General features: G+C 37.9%; 1 protein-coding gene across 2 annotated transcripts; it reads left to right on the top strand.

Annotated features, from left to right (window-relative positions):
• Positions 1-731: 731 nt before the first annotated feature.
• Positions 732-7,930, top strand: LOC110334176 (prolactin-7C1). 2 transcript variants are annotated; one of them, XM_021216041.1, is made up of 6 exons: positions 732-812; positions 2,547-2,725; positions 3,420-3,458; positions 5,180-5,287; positions 6,840-7,019; positions 7,611-7,930. In XM_021216041.1, the coding sequence occupies exons 1-6, from the start codon at positions 782-784 to the stop codon at positions 7,827-7,829; spliced, it is 756 nt and encodes a 251-aa protein (XP_021071700.1). In that variant the 5' UTR covers positions 732-781; the 3' UTR covers positions 7,830-7,930. The 2 variants fall into 2 exon arrangements, with proteins under 2 accessions (XP_021071700.1, XP_029403470.1); XM_029547610.1 differs by lacking the exon at positions 3,420-3,458.
• Positions 7,931-17,102: the final 9,172 nt, after the last annotated feature.

The raw sequence follows: 17,102 nt of genomic DNA, 5'->3' as shown, positions 1-17,102 counted from the left end.
CCAACTCATCTAATGGTATCACAATCCTTATAGGTATCACCAAATACATCTAAGTTAGATTTAAGCAAAGATTCATGGACAGAACATAATTGTTACAGTAAACTTTGTTCAAGGTCTATAGTGGTCATATATTAGGCAGTAATCAGAAATTATTTGATAGTATTTGAAGGTTTTGATATAACTTTCTACCTAAAGGTCTTCTAAACATCTGAATTTGAACCCTGTGTGACTCTCATGGGCCTAGAATATAATGGCAAAATGTTGAGTTGTCCCATGAATATCTGCTGAGACTCATAAGACTTAATCTGCTCATGATGTGTGACTATAACTGTGGCCTTGTGTTTCAATGCTCAGAATTAATTTAAAGTTATCTTATCCAAGGTTCAGTAAATATTTCAGAAGTGGTCAACAAAGAACTTGAGATCAAAAGGAAAGAGCTGACTGTTTTCCTAGGTCATGAAATTCTGACCAATCTTCATGGGGTGGAGATGACTGTTCATTCATAATTTAATTTGGAACTTGGCCTTGGCCTTGAAATAAGCCAAATGATGGAGAAGAGACTACTTTAGTCCCAATTGTTATGGTGCTTTTGACATCATTGAGGCAAAAGAAATATGGAGCCATCACTGTGACTGCAGGTGTGTACTTCCTCCTGCCTCCTAGCAGCTGTGGCCTTGGGCATGGTATACTGCAATATGTAGAGGTGGGGAAATTAAAGCAGAACTACTGTGAAGCAGATTTCCAGAATCAGCAAGCTAGGCCGTGGCTGGACTCATTAGAGATGCTGCTGTCTTCGACTCAGCCATCATTCTGTAAGTAATTCTGATCCTCTTTCTTCTAAGTAAGCTTAAACAATGCACTATGTTGAAGACCTTGTTCAGACAACTTGTTTCTTTGGTGATATTATTCTTACCCATGAAGTGAATGGACCTTTATTTACGCCTAACTCACAAAAGGAAGGCCAGATGTTATTGAGAACTACTTTCTAAGCTTTACTCCAGAAGAAAGCAACTGTATAATATGCTCTCACATCAGTGGTTTTGAAAGGGAAGCCTTCTCATCCTGGAGATTGACAGTGATGTCTAGAGACATTTTTCATCATCTTAGTTGACCTAAGAAAAAGAGGAATAGTACCTGAGTATAATGGTAGAGACAATCAATGTGTGTGGTCCATACTGATCCAGTTCTAAAAGTAGATACTGATATTTGACTGTAATGATAACACAGAAGTTGATGGGATCAATATAAAAGTACTGTAGAAGGAAGTAGCATGCTATTGTTTCTGGGTATCTGCTCTGAGTTACATGACTTGAGTGAATTTAAACTTATCTCCAGTTCTGAAAACATAATAGACATTGAGAGAAGATGTGGATCTATATTGCTTTAGTAATTTAGTACCAATTATATGTAACACATTTACAATTTTTCCAATTTCATTATTTAAAAGTTTAATGGAACAGAAATTATTTTTTTCAGATTTCTATCACTAGAGGTGAATGGATTTTTCATGCTGAGACATTTGCGGGTCCATCATGCTGAGTGTATAAATTATTGATATGTTACAGTTCTGTTTTTATCCATCTGTGAAATAAAATTAATGATGAAACCAACATCAACATCATTATAAAAAGGAAAGGAAGATTTTGATAGAGCAATGGAAGTCGACAAACATATAATCTACTGGGTCATGTGATCATTTGATCACAAGTGAAGATTGGACTTTACAAATAAAAATGCCTGGTGATACTTATATTTGATTATGGGCATTATTTCTGCTACCCTAATCTATGTGAAAGTCCAATATGGTTAAGACATCCCACTGTGGGGTACAAAGTCTATAGTGCTGGCATTTTTCTTCTTACACCACCTAAGAATAGGACTTAGGGAAAATCACTTAATCTCCTTGGTGTCCTCTTTTGTCAATATAGCTTAATGGTATTATACTGGCCCAGAAAACCTACAGGGTTATTGTAAAGCTCAAATTCAGTAAGAAAATAATCTGAATCTTTTGGTAGAATGGCAAATGAATGTGTGTATTATTTTGACCAGGCAAAGCCAGGCTACATAATCCTTTCCATGACAAAACTCTCTTCACCCTCATTATTGAACAACAGACAAGCATGTCTTTATTCTTGCCAGGAATGAAGTTGAAATGGTAGTGTGCTGCTGTCCTTGCTATGAAGCAAATATTGCCTATTCAGTAACAAGAATGTCTGGGAGATGGTGACTACTTAAGATCAGCATAAATTTCCAGTATATTAATCTGTCTCCAGAGAATAACTTAAAAACACTCAATAATTAAGGACCAAAACTTCAGAATAAATTCTGATAATGCACAGCCAGATAATGTCTTCAAGTTCAGAAACTTGTGTGAACGTAATTACTTAATTGAAGTTTTTTATTAGAAATTGTATATTCACTACCACAGTGACAGACCTGATGGTAGTAGGCAATGGAAGAAATAAATTTATTTTTAATAACCAAGGAAGAATTACCACTGATAACCTGATGATAGCTAATCCAATGTAACTTGTGTTTCTATACAGTAGGAATACTCCCACTGTTGTTGATGTCAAACCTTCTCCACTGGGAAGGTGTGACTTCTGCTTCCATTCACCACAATGAGGATGACTATGGTGAGGCATACCTCAAAGACTTGTTTGATCAAGCCATTAAACTGTCAAACAACACCATGGCTCTCACTATAGAAATGCGAATGATATTTGTAAGTATCTCACTTATTTCTGATGTCTTCAGCCAATGATTCTAGTATATCTCAGAAGAGATGTAGTATATTTCTGAAAATACAAGTTTCATAGAAAAAAGAAAGCACAAGCCACTGAAAAATAGGACAAGGAGAATGGCACAATTTTGTGAAATTACAAAGACTTTTAAAGAATTCAATGACTTAGACATGGTTTTCCTCCAGTAACATGATATTTTTCTTAAATTATTCGTAGATTGACAAGTGTAGCATAAAACCCAATAGTTATATCTCAGAAAGAGATTTGATTTTCTTATGTTATTTGCAGGAGGATGGTCTCCATTGGTGTCTTCCATTGGCAGACATCCCATAGAAGATAACTGGAGTACAGTGATTTGTATAGAATGCATAGAATAAATACAAATTGTACTGATGCCAGTAAGGAAATATAAAAATAATATAAAGCCTCTAAGAAACTCCTAAATACCAGGGGTCATTGTATAAAAGTTTTGTAGGGGATGCTTATTAGAAAGAGGGTAGGTTTAGAAGGGACATGGTTTGTCACTTTCCAGTGGCTGTATGTTAGCTCTTTGAAGCCAGGCAGTGTTAGTGAAAAGATAATGGTGCCAGAGAATGCATCTCTGCATTTTCAGTAGGCACGCACTCATTTTATGCTCACTCATAAGTTTCCTTTCATCCCCTCATGCTGTTTCAGTTCTCCGATGGCTTCTCCTCAAATATGTTCAGAAAAATTGTAAGTACCTTACTGATTTTTTTTTATCTTCTTCAAAACCAACCAGCCACACACACACAAACAAGAAAGCACAGAAACAAACGAACAAAGAACAACCCAGAATCTTCATCCTATGGTTTGGACTGCAATTTGAATGAGGAGAACCCTACAAAAATTTTCAAGACTATTCCTCCAGAAGTTAAAGAAATCCATACTCATTACAAAGAGAATGAGAAGGGGGGCAATCTGGGAAATCTTTGGGAAATCTGATTGATGAGAAGGGAAAGAAGAGAAGAGGAGAGAAAAGAAAAACAGAAAAGCAAAGGATAGAAAAACAGTAATTTTAATGTGATTAGACTATAAAGCCTCACGGATCATGTGTAAGAATTACAGTGGGGTGGAAGCATTATCCCCCAGGCATCCTCATCAGGATTCAAGCTCCAGTGTCCCGTCTCATGTGGTGTACTGCTGCTTTCCTATAAAATTTAACTGCATTGTAATGCATGTGCACAGGGACTACAAACATGAACAGGACCCCATGTCAGCCAAGGAGAGGACACTAAGCTCATGACCTTTTATGAACTCTCAACTCCTAGAAGTCATTGCTGATAGGTCTCAGAAGCCAGAGTTTCTTTTCTTGGAGGGTTGGTTTAGAACTGAAACTAGATTTTCTCTAACTTGTGGTAATATAGTATGTGTTCAAGATCAGTAATGGCAAGAGAAAATGAAGAGTACAACAGCATCCCAAGAATGTCTGTATTTGAAATAAATATGTGTTTATATTGTCTTTTTAATACTGAGATTTTTTTCTAGATAGGGTTTCTCTGTGTAATTATGACTGTCCTGGAACTTACACTGTAAACCAGGCTAGCCTCAAATTCACAGAAATCTGCATTCCTCTGCCTCCAAAATGCTAGGATTATAGGTGTGTACCACAACCACCCAGCTCCTCAGAATTTTTTTATTCCTCATTATTGACTGATACCCTTTAATTCTTAACATTCTTAGTAATCCATTAAACTTTCACAAAATAGCTTTTATTAATATTACATCAAATGTATTTTAAATACTACATTTAAATTAATATATTTATGTGTTTATGTATTGATCGGTACATAGACATTAATTTCTATTTTATGTTTTTGATTGATTTTTATTATTTTATGGATAAGTATTTCTTATCTAATCATTAATAAAGATTAATAAACTTATACTTACTATTAATAAAATTCTATTCAAATGTTATGTTTAATATAGTATGGTACAAATTCTAAGTGTTCAATGTTAGTAAAAGAGATATCTTTAGTTTTATAATACCTAGAAACATTTCAGTTTATACAAACACAAAATAAATATTAATAAATAAAGATAAATGGAAACTATGGCATTGGGATCATATCATAAACAGATTTTCTTTGAAACATTTTATATTTATTATTTTAATATTTTCAGCTTTTTCCCACAAAACAGAAATTACTGAGGTATGAGAGCATGGTAAAGAGGGAAAAAGGCTACAAAGTTAAAAATAATTTGATGAATAGCAAGTTGAGATTACAAATTGAATAGGAAAAATATAGGTAAAGGGGTAACTTTTCAAATTTCCCCATTTCAGATTTTATGTAGTGCTCATGTGTAAAAAGAAAAAATTACAGAGCTATTGAATTAATCCATATGCTCATCATGGATTTATTTCCTCAACCCCCAAAGCAGAACTAACTCAGTTTCTATTTTACCATTTTTAGGTATTGGATTTTCTTAAGGACCATAAGCACATGGTTGAGACTCTTAACAGCTGCCACACATTTTCCCTCAGTGTTCCAGAAACCTTGGAGGAAGCCAGAAAAATCTCAGTGAGTCCTCAGGCCAGGGTTTTCACCTAAATAACTGAAGGGACACCTTGCCTTTGCTATTTCTTAGGTTCTTATAAACACTAAAATTAAATATGCAGAGGAATGGGATAAAATTGAGCAATGAAAGAAAAAAATCCGTGAGGTAGGTGATAAATTATAAGCTAAAGTAAATCTTAAAAAATATTATAGGAGAACCATAAAATTCAAGAGGCGACCCAAAAATGTCCTATTATTTGGATTTTATTTATTATTATGTAATACATAATTATTACTTATTAACTTAGTTGGATATCCCTGGATAAAAAAACATTTGTGTCTTTTCCTAAGATATGGTACCACAATTGTCTTCATCATCTATCACTTATGTCTCCCCATTGGTGAAATTCTCATTACTGACCCTCACACAGACTCTTCTTAATTCTCACAGCTCTCCTGGTTCTGCTTTTGCTGTTTTCTTTACTTCATTACTTTTTACTTTCTACTGAGGATTTTCTCTGTACAAATTAGTCCTATATTTATATGTAAAGTTTCTATACCCTCACTTGTTATGAGGTCTACATATCCCAGTAATGGCATTTATAATTTTTATGATCTTTTTCTTCTTATTCAATGCCATAACTTATCTCCAAATAAATTAATTTGATGTCATTTTGAAAACAATAAGAACAGGGAAAGGAAAGCGGTTAAAGAAAAACAGGGATGTTTGTAAATGTTTTTAGTGACCTACTCCAGGACTCCAGGACTAGGCAGTTCACAGAGTATTATTATTATTTTTAATATCACTGAAAAAATTCCTCCTAAAAGCTACCTGAGTTAATAAAAGTGAGGACTTAAAAGATTAATGTAAGTGGTCTTTTTCCATGACTAGTAAGAACGGACATCTGTTATTTATCCAATTCAAGCCTCCATTCTTAGTCACAGGGCACCAAGCTCCCAGCAACCTCTATACCATCACCATTTGATGTTATTAAAGCTATTTGTACCAGTGTTCTCCTGTACATGCCGACAAATAGATGGTTCTGCTAGAAGGAAGGGGCCAAGTTGACTCAGGAAGTCACATCTATCACTGCAGGTTGCCCTCAATATATCTTTCTATTGTTATTCTAAAATATCCTAGTTATCATAATTTAGTAGGGTTGTGATCAGTCTAGTTTATTATAATGGTTATTCTGAGTTAAATGATTTATAATTTGGACTAGGGGTATCTGTCTTTCCTAAATTATGTAGGAACCTACTGAGTCCCAAACAAAGCCTCAGATGTCTATGAACAAGCAGAACAGCCAAGTATGTAAATTTTACATGCAGAGCAGGTAGTAGAATTTCATGTGGACAGCAGAATATGATAAATATTCTAGATCATTACAAAAAAGTAGCTCTTTACATAAGTTGTTTCATTTTGGCAAAATATGAATGAATGGTTGAAATTTACAGTTGTACATCACTTTTATCCACATGAGTAATTGTGTTAGTTCATCCTTTCTAATCGAAAACATGAAACAAATTCTTGTTTATTTCATTTATCTCAATATTGTTGCTCCGTTATGATGAATAGCTTGAAGACTTCCTGAAAATTATAGTCAGCATATTGAATTCCTGGAATAAACCGCTGTACCACCTAGAGACTGAACTCCGTTGTATGAAGGGTGCCCCAGATGCAATTTTAATAAGAGCCAATGCCATCAGGACCCTAAACAGAGAACTTCTAGAGACTATCCTGATGATGCTCAGCAAGGTAAGCAATCTCCCTGCCTTCCACTTTACTCGTTCATAAATGATCTGACTTCTGTAGTAAATGAGGAATTTTGATACATAGCACTTCTCATGAACAGAATGTAGACATTCCGTCTTACATGCAGCCGCATTACAATGATGGACATAAAATGAAGCTATTCTTCACAATCATTTGGAGAGTAACTTTTCTGAGCAAAGTGATATATCCTGATTATTTTATTCTCTCTGATCCCATTCACCCCTGGCCTGTCTACCACCTATTGAGAAACTGTCAATAGTGCTTTCATTGTCCCTCGGATACACAAATCTACTCTCTCAGGTGACAATTTCCTAGTCCTCTATCTAGTCATGAAATATCATACTTTAACTGAGATCAATTTATTGTAAGAAAATGTATTCATTTATCTTCAATCTAGCTTTTAGATGACAGATTTGTAGTTGTCTGTGGTAGATCTATGGAAATTCATGTTTCTGGCCAACATTTTATAATAGTACTATTTCCCTAAATATAATTTAATATTTAGAATGAAAAATGACAACTACATATAATTTGTTGTAATATTAAGAGTCTGACTATCCTTTTGGTCATTAGGTTCATCCTGGAATGGAGGAGAATACTGACTACCCTTTATGGACAGATCTGGCATCCTTACAGGCAACTAACAAAGAACATCAATTTTTTGCTCTTTATAAATTGTTTTACTGTCTGCGTGTTGACACATTTACAATTAACCTTTATCTCAAGTACTTGATGTGTATGCTTTATAGTGATGACATCTGCACCTCTGTAAAATTTTATGAAGATCCTTGATGAACCATCATTTCCAAGGTTCTCATAGTTTTATACTTTTCAAGGTATGCATGAACGTAATGGTTCTCTTTCATAAAATAAAGAGACACAAAAGCACCTTACACTATTCTCTTCCCTTAACATTCTTTACATTCAACTATGCCTGTCATCTAAACAACACAGTGATGCCAAATTGTGGAGTGGTGGGTGTGGGCTGAAAAATAAATGGCAATTCCATTCTGTGAGATTTTTTGTGTAATGGAAGTTTATAAGAAGAAGGAATTTTAGAATTGTGGGAAGTCTCTCCATTGCAACAGCTTTTCAAAGACCTCAAAGTGGCACATCATTGAAATAAAATTTTTCACCCAGATTTATTGTGGTTACATGTATTATATAGACACAGAAAAAAATGACTAGAGGGGATACATGCTGGACATTTTAAAACACCCCTTCTTTATTAAGAGAGGATGAGTAGAGTAAACACTATGGGTTTCAATGTAAGATGGTAATTGAAGAAACAGCCTCTCTGGAGCAAGAATACCAATTAAAATACCATTAAAACAGAAATAGTCCAACTCTAGAATCTGATACATCAAAAAATAGATTAAAGAAAATTCCCAGTGGATCTACTCAGCAAACATCTGTATGTACACTAAAATAATGTGTATGTTAATGTGACACTAAGCACTGGATCTTGGTGCCAGAGAGGGCCAGTTTGGTGAAGAATGTGTCGCCTCTGTACAGGTGATGTCTTCGGGAAGATTGGAAACTTCCAGTCCCCTATCTACCAGAGTATCTGCTGTCCCCCAGGTCAGTGGAGACAGATCTGAGTGTCTCTTGGTCCTGTTTCCTTGCCTCAATCCACTCTGTCTCTGGCGTACCATGCAAATCGACTAGTCATAGAGCAAGGGAGCGAATATCGAGAAACGGTACTCTAATAACTGTGCTTATGAGGGAACATCCCTCAACACCTTCTGCAGGACCCCCAGGCTCAGTGAATTATATAAGAAAAGGCAGGTGACTGACCAGTGAAGGTGGGATAGTGACAGAAGAGGGTGTTGGAAACTCAGAGATATAACAGGGCTGCAGCATCATTGTGTGTTGTCCTGGGGTCACTGTCAGGATTATATAAGTCTCCATGCTTCTGGCCTTGATGATACATACATTAGTGTTTGCACTGAGTTACATGCACTGATATGGAAAGATTTGTATGCATGTATTCATGCATGCTGTTTGTCCATAAGCCAATTCAATTATATGATCAATAGATTTGGTTGAGAAGATGTAATGCCATGCTATCTGAAGTGAGCTTAAGGGAAAGAGAGATTGAAATATTTGGTACTACTCAGAGCCAGGAAGCTATAGAAACTATAGACAGGCTTATACAATTCTCTTGAGCTGGCAGGATCATACTGAGCATAAATACAGTCCTTGCTAGAAGTTCTGCTTCCACCTGGTGTCTATGAGGGACAAGCATGGGCAGCTGGAAAGGGGGCTAAACAAAGCTTTTGTAGGTCACTCACCAGTAGGTCTTGGAAAGAAGGCAGTGGAGTATACTGAACCATAGGCCTTGTATATAGACTGACATATTCCACTCTGGTTGCTGAGGAGACCCTCGTTCTGAGGCTGCTAAACCACAAGAAGCCATATCCTCCTGGCTAGGCATCATGGGCTATGAATAAAGCTGTTGAAATACAATTGACCATGCTGGGGGCTATTATAGGTGAGAGAGAGACAGAGAGAGAGAGAGAGAGACAGAGACAGACAGAGACAGACAGAGACACAGACACAGAGAGAGACAGAGACAGAGGTGGGGATTGTTGGATGGAGTAAGTATACTCTCTGGGGGCATAGTAAGAAAACTGAATATGTTGGGCAGCTACAGATAGCCCTGGGGAGGCAGAATTTAGTGGGTAGTTGGTATAAGGATAAAGGTGAAGTCATTGGAAGTGTAGGGAGGCTATCCTATATGCTAGATTGCTGAAGATACTGAGAGAAAAATGTGGAGTTGGAACAGAGCTGAGGATAGGCCAGAAAAAAAAGCTGATGTGCTTTGGTAGAACATCATTTATCTGAAGGAGTTGTTGAGATTATTTGCCTGCTGTGAGATCATGTGATGAGGAGTGGGTCAGGAACAGAACAGAAAGCTATGTAGCTACTGAGATTAATGCTGAACAGTACCAGGGAGAAGACCCTGATCAGGCTGAAGTGAGGTGACCTGGTTGTGCCTGTCTGAGCCACTTCGCGCCACACCTGGCCTTGATATCATTCCACTATGATCTTTCCTGCTCTAACCTCTGGTGAGGATGTAGATTCCATTGAGGCATCTGGATTGGTGACAGAGTCAAACAATCTGGACTGAGCCAGCTGAGTCTGTCTTGCTCAGGGGCATGGCTCCGGGGTTTGAGGTCACTGTCTGTGCTTCTCTGGCAGCTGCTTGAGCTCTGGCCCAGAAGTTCAATTTCCGCATATGTCATTTGGATATCCTTTCTGGCAGACCACTTAGGCAGAATTTCTCTCTCAGACCCTTTGGTATTGTCTCTGTCTTCCACTGATTTACACTTTCAATGAGACTCTGACCAAGCTATCATCTCAATCCATACTTGCCTTATCTCTCTTGAGAATTAATCTCTGTTCATGAAGATGTGCCCAGCCAAACATTAGGTGAACCTCAGCGAATCCCTCAGCGGAGGAGGGGAAAGAATTTAGGAACCAGAGGGGAGGGCAACAGGAGAGCATGGCCCACAGAATTGGCTAAACAGGACTCATAGGGTCTCTTAGAGACTGAAGCAGCAATCACAGAGCCTGGGTGGGTCTGCACTGGATCTTCTGCATATATGTTGTTTTTTTTTAATTCGTTATTTTATTTATTTACATATCAAATGTTATCCCCTTTCCCAGTTTCCATTCCAGATCCCCAATCCCATCCCCTCACGCCCCTGCTTCTATGAGGTTGCTCCCCCACCCTCCCACATGAAACAGACCAAGAATCATTCAAACAATGAATCAAAAACAGACATAAATTGACAAATGTAGACAAATTGGAGCATCAAAGAAAGACAATAGTCAGAGATGGAAGAGAACTTGATGTAACCAGAACTAGAGAGGTAGGAGCCAGAGAGGAAGCAGGACATCTCCCGATTTCCTAAGAAAGCTCTGAAATACTTATATCCAACTTTTGCTAACGTGTCCCAGACAGAGGACAACTGCTTCTCTGAACCCCCTCCCCCTCTCTTGTCAATTGTATATTTACCCTTCCTACTTCTGGGAAGCATGCACAGCATTAATCTACTTGAGCTAAGAATTTTTCTAACATTTGTTTTATAACCCTGCTACTCTCACCTGATGCAGCTCTTGGCTGCAGACAAATGGTCTGAATTCCCCTATCCTAGTTGCACTGTTACCCCTAGGTGAAGTCTGGCATCGGGTTAACACTTGTTCAGCCTAGCTAATATCCCTTTGAATGCATCTACTACAGCAACAGTTTCCAAAAGATAAAATGTATACCTAGCACTAACATTAAGGCTGTTTATTACTTACCATGCAGGATACTGTAACTTCTGTTTTTTGTGAGCTCCACCAAGATAGCATTTTTGTTTGTTTGTTTTGTTTTGTTTTGTTTTGTTTTTTTCAGTAGGTGCCCTTCCCCCAATCCCTGTTTTCAGTCCTCTTCTTCGGATGTCACCTGTAGTAATCCAGTCTTCATGGATAACTGGGTACTTGAAAAGGGGGCTTGAAATGAAAAAGGAACAGTGAGAGAAGGATGGAGCCAAGACAAAGTTTCTGATCGAGGCTCAAAGTTTAATATTCAGCACTACCTTTATATATAGAGAGCCCACAGACCCATCTCTTGTTTCAGCCAGATTATGTTGCAGAGCAAGCTCAGCAGGCAGTCTACCCCTGTAGGAAATTACAGGTGCAGCAAAGTGCAAGTCTCCACCTGGGTCTTAAGGTCCAACTGTGGCAAGCACTTAAGGTCTGTTTAGCCTGTGCAAGGCTGGGTGGGTGAAGGGCACCAGTCTCTGAAGAAAGAAATGGAAGTTCTCAGAAGATGGAAAGATCTCTCATACTCATGGATTGGCAGGATTAATATAGTAAAAATTTCCATCTTCCCAAAAGCAATCTACAGATTCAATGCAATCACTATCTATCTATCTATCTATCTATCTATCTATCTATCTATCTATCTATCTATCTATCTATTTAGCTTGAGCTGTTTGTATGACTCCTTACAGTGGGAGTAAGGCATTGCTGATTCTTTCGCTAGCTCTCTGGACACTTTTCCTCCTACTGGATTGCCTTGTTCAGCCTCATTATGGGGGCTTGTGACTAGTCTAATTATGCAGTGTTCTTTTGATATTCCTGGGAGGCCTTGTCTCTTTGAAGGCAAACAGAGGAGCAGTTGATCTTAGGGAGAGGGTAGGTGTGGCTGGTTGCTGGGAGGAGTGGAGGGAGGGAGACTGGAGTAGTTATATATTGTATGAGAGAAGAATAAATAAATAAGAAATTCTCTAGCCTTGTCTTTTTCAGAACCAGGCTTCAGGAATTCTTGTGTATGCTAATTTTATTGGTGGTGTCAGGTTTCCCAGTTGGATCACCATTGTCACCCATCTCCAAATAAGCCCCTGCCTAGTGTAATGACAATTAGTGATATGAAGTCATCTGTGGGAACTTTAATTCCAGAATCCTCTGTTCTATATAGCACCATCATTTTGTCCCTTGGGTTCATTTTCTTCAGTGCAGTTTAAAGAAATTCATATAGGTCAATCTTCGTTGGGACCATTTATGTGTTTTTGACCATGGCTTCCATTTCAGAGACACCCATGTGAATTTTCATCCTCCTTGTCAGAAGGGGAGTTGATGAGGATTAGTATGATATATGTCCTGGATGTCTAGTGGCCCATCAGCAAACGGGATGGAAGAATACTTACATAGTTTCAGACTGTGTGCCAACTTGAATTTCAATTTGGTTCGTTTCTTGGTGTAACCATTCTTGGATGTTCTTCTCTGTCTCCTGATACATATCACTATCTTTACCATCTTTCTCAAATCCTTTCTTATGTAGAGTGTTAAGGTTTAGAGACATAAACTGTTTTGTTTAGAGATTTGTCTACCAGTTTTTGTTCTTGTGATTCTTTAATTGTTCCCCGAGTTTCCTAAGTACTGGCTTTTAGACATTTCTCCAGTAGACTACAGTACCTTCTTTATACAGTAGCCTCTATGGACTACTGAATAAATTTCTCCCTGAGTCCATTGTGGGTATGGCATCTCATTTAAGAAAACAAGTTTAACCTGATCAGTAGCATAGGTATGTGGGCTGGTCTGTTGAGGTGACTTGTTTAGAATTGTGTTTGTCAGGAATAATGGTGAATAGCTTCTGGGAATTCACCTGACCAGAAGGGCTGGGCCTGGAGGGGCACATGATCTCACTTCTCCTCCTAAATATGTTCAACTATATCTGGGATCAGAAAACAGACTGCAGGCTGTGAAAGTTCTTCTGGGGACTTCATTCTGGATCTGGGTTGAGGAGGTAACTGAAAAGGTGATTGAATGAAAGGAGATCAGGAAGGAGGAGGAGGAGGGAACAAGACAAGGAGCATCACAAATTCAGAAAGAAAGAATAACAGGAAAAGGGAAGCCCAAAGTGTAAAGTCTACAGTTCATCATGTTTCACTTTAAGTCTACATCATTCTGAAGAGCTCATGGCTTGAAATCGAGCATTTATCTGCTTTGAGGTGATGGGAGATTTATGAAATGAAACCTAGTACAAGAAAGCTTCATTGTGTGTACCTCTAAGGGGATGCTCAACTCTCTCTCTCTCTCTCTCTCTCTCTCTCTCTCTCTCTCTCTCTCTCTCTCTCTCAGTCTGCTCTCTTATATCACTGTCTTTGTCAACTATCTGTCTTTTCCATCTATGTATAATCATTATATTTCTGTGTGTGTGTTTTTTTTTCTTTATTTTCTGGCACATAGATGGGACTAGACCTCCTCTTCCATATACTTCTAACACAAGCACACACACACACACACACACACACACACACACACATGCATGTGCTCACACACAGCAATGATCTAATAGGTAACAGTGTAATAAGGCCTTTTGAACTGTGTATGAAAGTAAACGTTTTATTTTTTTAAGATAATTGTCTCAAGTGTTTGTCACAGCAATGGGAACTAGACCAACCCGCTATTCTTAAAAGAGTCACCTCTGATTACATATTCATATTTTATTCTCATCAAATAACCAACTAAACATTAACCAAATAAAGAATTTTAGACATCATCTTCTAAAATGATATTCCTAATTAATATGTGCTGATTGCACATGTTCTGCACTCGGAGAAAGCGAAACCTCAGTAAAAAACCTTTCTTGCCAAGCAGTTTCCTTACATGTGCAGTAGACACACAGATATGCCTTTTAAAAGTTTTTTTTTTATTAATTATTCCATTCTTTTACATCTCACATGCTATCCCACTTGCAGGTACTCCTCCACATCATACCCACCTACCCTCTCCTGTCCCACCCGTCCAGCATCCCCCTATGTTGGAGCATCATATCTCCACAGGACCAAGGGCCTCCCCTTCCATTGATGTCAAGCAAGGTCATCGTCTCCTACTCATCTGTCTAGAGCCATGGATCCCTCCCTGTACACTCCTTGGTTGTGGTCTAATCACTGGGAGCACTGGGTGGTCCAGCCAGCTGATGTTGTTCTTCCGATGTGGTTGCAATTCCCATCAGCTCCTTCAGTCTTTCTACCAGCTCCACCACCAGGGTCCCTGAGCTCAGTCTGATGGTTCGCCCCAAGCATCCACTGCCTTGGTCAGTTGGTGGCTGAATCACCTAGGAGCAGCCATAGTAGGTTCCTGTCAGCAAGTGGCAATGACAACAGTGTCCAGTTTGGTGTCTGTAGACAGGATGGATCCCCAGGTCGTTTCCTATCCAAAGGAAGAACAAGAACAAAAAATGGAGCAGAAACTAAAGGATAGGCCATGCAGCAACTGCCCCACCTGGGGATCCATTCTCCCGGCAGGCACCAGATATGAATCTTTGTACAGGAAAATCATGCAATAGGAAAATTTAGATAATAAAGACATGAAGAAAAAAAAACAGAGATTATATTAGGAATATGTCAGATTTTTAACCAAGCAAAGACATTGGAACAATACCAAATCTCTAACCTTGAAATCATTGAAATTAAAAAAAAAAAAAAAAAAAAAATGAATGTAATAAAAGCAATTTACTGAAAGCAAACAGCCAATATCAAATTAAATGGAAACCTACTTGAAGCAATCCCATAAAATTCGGAACAAAACAAGGATGTCCACTATCTCTATGTCTATTCAATATAGTACTCAAGTGGTAGCTAGAACAATAAGAGAACAAAAAGGGATCAAGGGGATACTAATTGGCAAAGAAAAAAAAGTATCACTATTTTCAGGTGATTTGATAGTATACATAAGCAACCCCAAAATTATACCAGAGAACTTCTCCAGCTGATAAATAACTTCAGCAAAGTGGCCAGATATAAAATTAACACAAACAAATCAGTAGCCTTCCTTTATACAAATGATAAACAGGCTGAGAAAGAAATTAGGGAAACAACTCCCTTTACAATAGCCACAAATAATATAAAATATCTTGAGGTAACTCTAACCAAACAAGTGAAAGACCTGTATGACAATTACTTCAAGTTCTCAAGAAAGAAACTGAAGATGTCAGAAAATGGTGAGATCTTCCAGGCTCATGGATTGGCAGAATTAGTGTAGTAAAAATGGCCATCCCACCAAAGGCAATCTTCAGATTCAATGTAATCCCCATCAAAATCCCAACACAGTTCTTCAAAGACCTGGAAGGAATTCTCAAATTCATCTGGAAAGGCAAATAAAAACAGAATAGCAAAAACAAGTCCTACAAATAAAAGAATGGCTGGGAGAATCACCATCTCTGAACTCAAGCTTTACTACAGAGCAATAGTGATAAAAACTACGTGGTATCCTCACAGAGATGAGACATTGATTAATGCAATAGAATTGAAGACCCAGAAATAAAACCACACACTTATGGACACTTGATCCTCTACAATGATGCCAAAAATAGACAATGTAAAAAACAAAGCATCTTCCATAAATGTTGCTGGTCTAACTGGCTGGTTGTATGTAGAAAAATTAAAATAGACCCATATTTGTCACCTTGCACAAAGCTCAAATCCAAGTGGATTATGGACCTCAACATAAAACCAGATACACCGACTCTAATAGAAGAGAAAGTGGGAAAGAGACTTGAACTCATTGGCACAGGGGGAAAATTTCCTAAACAGAACTCCAGTGGCTCCTGCTCTAAGATCAAGAATTGATAAATGAGACCTCATGAAACTGGAAGGCTTCTGTAAGGAAACATAGTCAATAATAAAAATATGCAACCTACAGATTGGAAAAAAATCTTCATTAACCCCACATCTGACACAGGGATAATATGCAAAATATATAAAGAACTCAAGAAGCTAACCACCAAAAAACCCAAACAAGCCAATCAAAAAATGGTGTGTAGAACTAAACCAAGAATTGACAACAGAGGATCTCGAGTGGCCGAGAAACACCTAAAGTAATGTTCAAAGTCCTTAGTAATTAGAGAAATTCAAATCAAATTGACCCTGAGATTCCACCTTACACCAATCAGAATGGCTAAGAACAAAACCTCAGGTAACAAAACATGTTGGAGAGGATGTAGAGAAAGAGGAACACTCCTCCATTGCTGGCGGGAATGCAAACTGGTTCAACTACTCTGGAAATCAATTTGAAGATTTCTTCAGAAAGTCGGAAATAGTTCTATCTGAAGACTCAGCAATAGCACTCTTGGGAATATACCCAAAAGATACCCCACCATGCCACAGGACAAGTGTTCCACTACGTTCAAAGCAGCCTTGTTTGTGATAACCAGAAGCTGGAAACAGCTCAGATGTACAACAATGGAAGAACAGGTACATAAAATATGGTTAACACAATGAAATACTACTCAGTAATTAAGAATAAGAACAAGGATATCCTGAGTTTTGTAGACAAATGGGTAGACCTAGAAAATATCATCCTGAGTGAGGTAACTCATACTCACAAGGACATGAATGGTATGTACTTACTAACAAGTGGATATTAGCAAAAAAAAAAAAAAAAAAAAAAAAAAAAAAAAAAAAAAAAAAAATACAGAATAACAAAGATACGTTCCAGAAACTTCAGCTTGTTGAAAAGATCAACAAGCTGAAGGGTCCAAATGAGGACTCCTCAGTCCTACTTGGG

Source organism: Mus pahari, chromosome 16 (genome assembly GCF_900095145.1).
Source record: "Mus pahari chromosome 16, PAHARI_EIJ_v1.1, whole genome shotgun sequence".
Lineage (NCBI taxonomy): Eukaryota > Metazoa > Chordata > Mammalia > Rodentia > Muridae > Mus > Mus pahari.
Note: the sequence above shows the minus strand (reverse complement) of the source record. Positions and strands in the feature narration are given on the sequence as shown.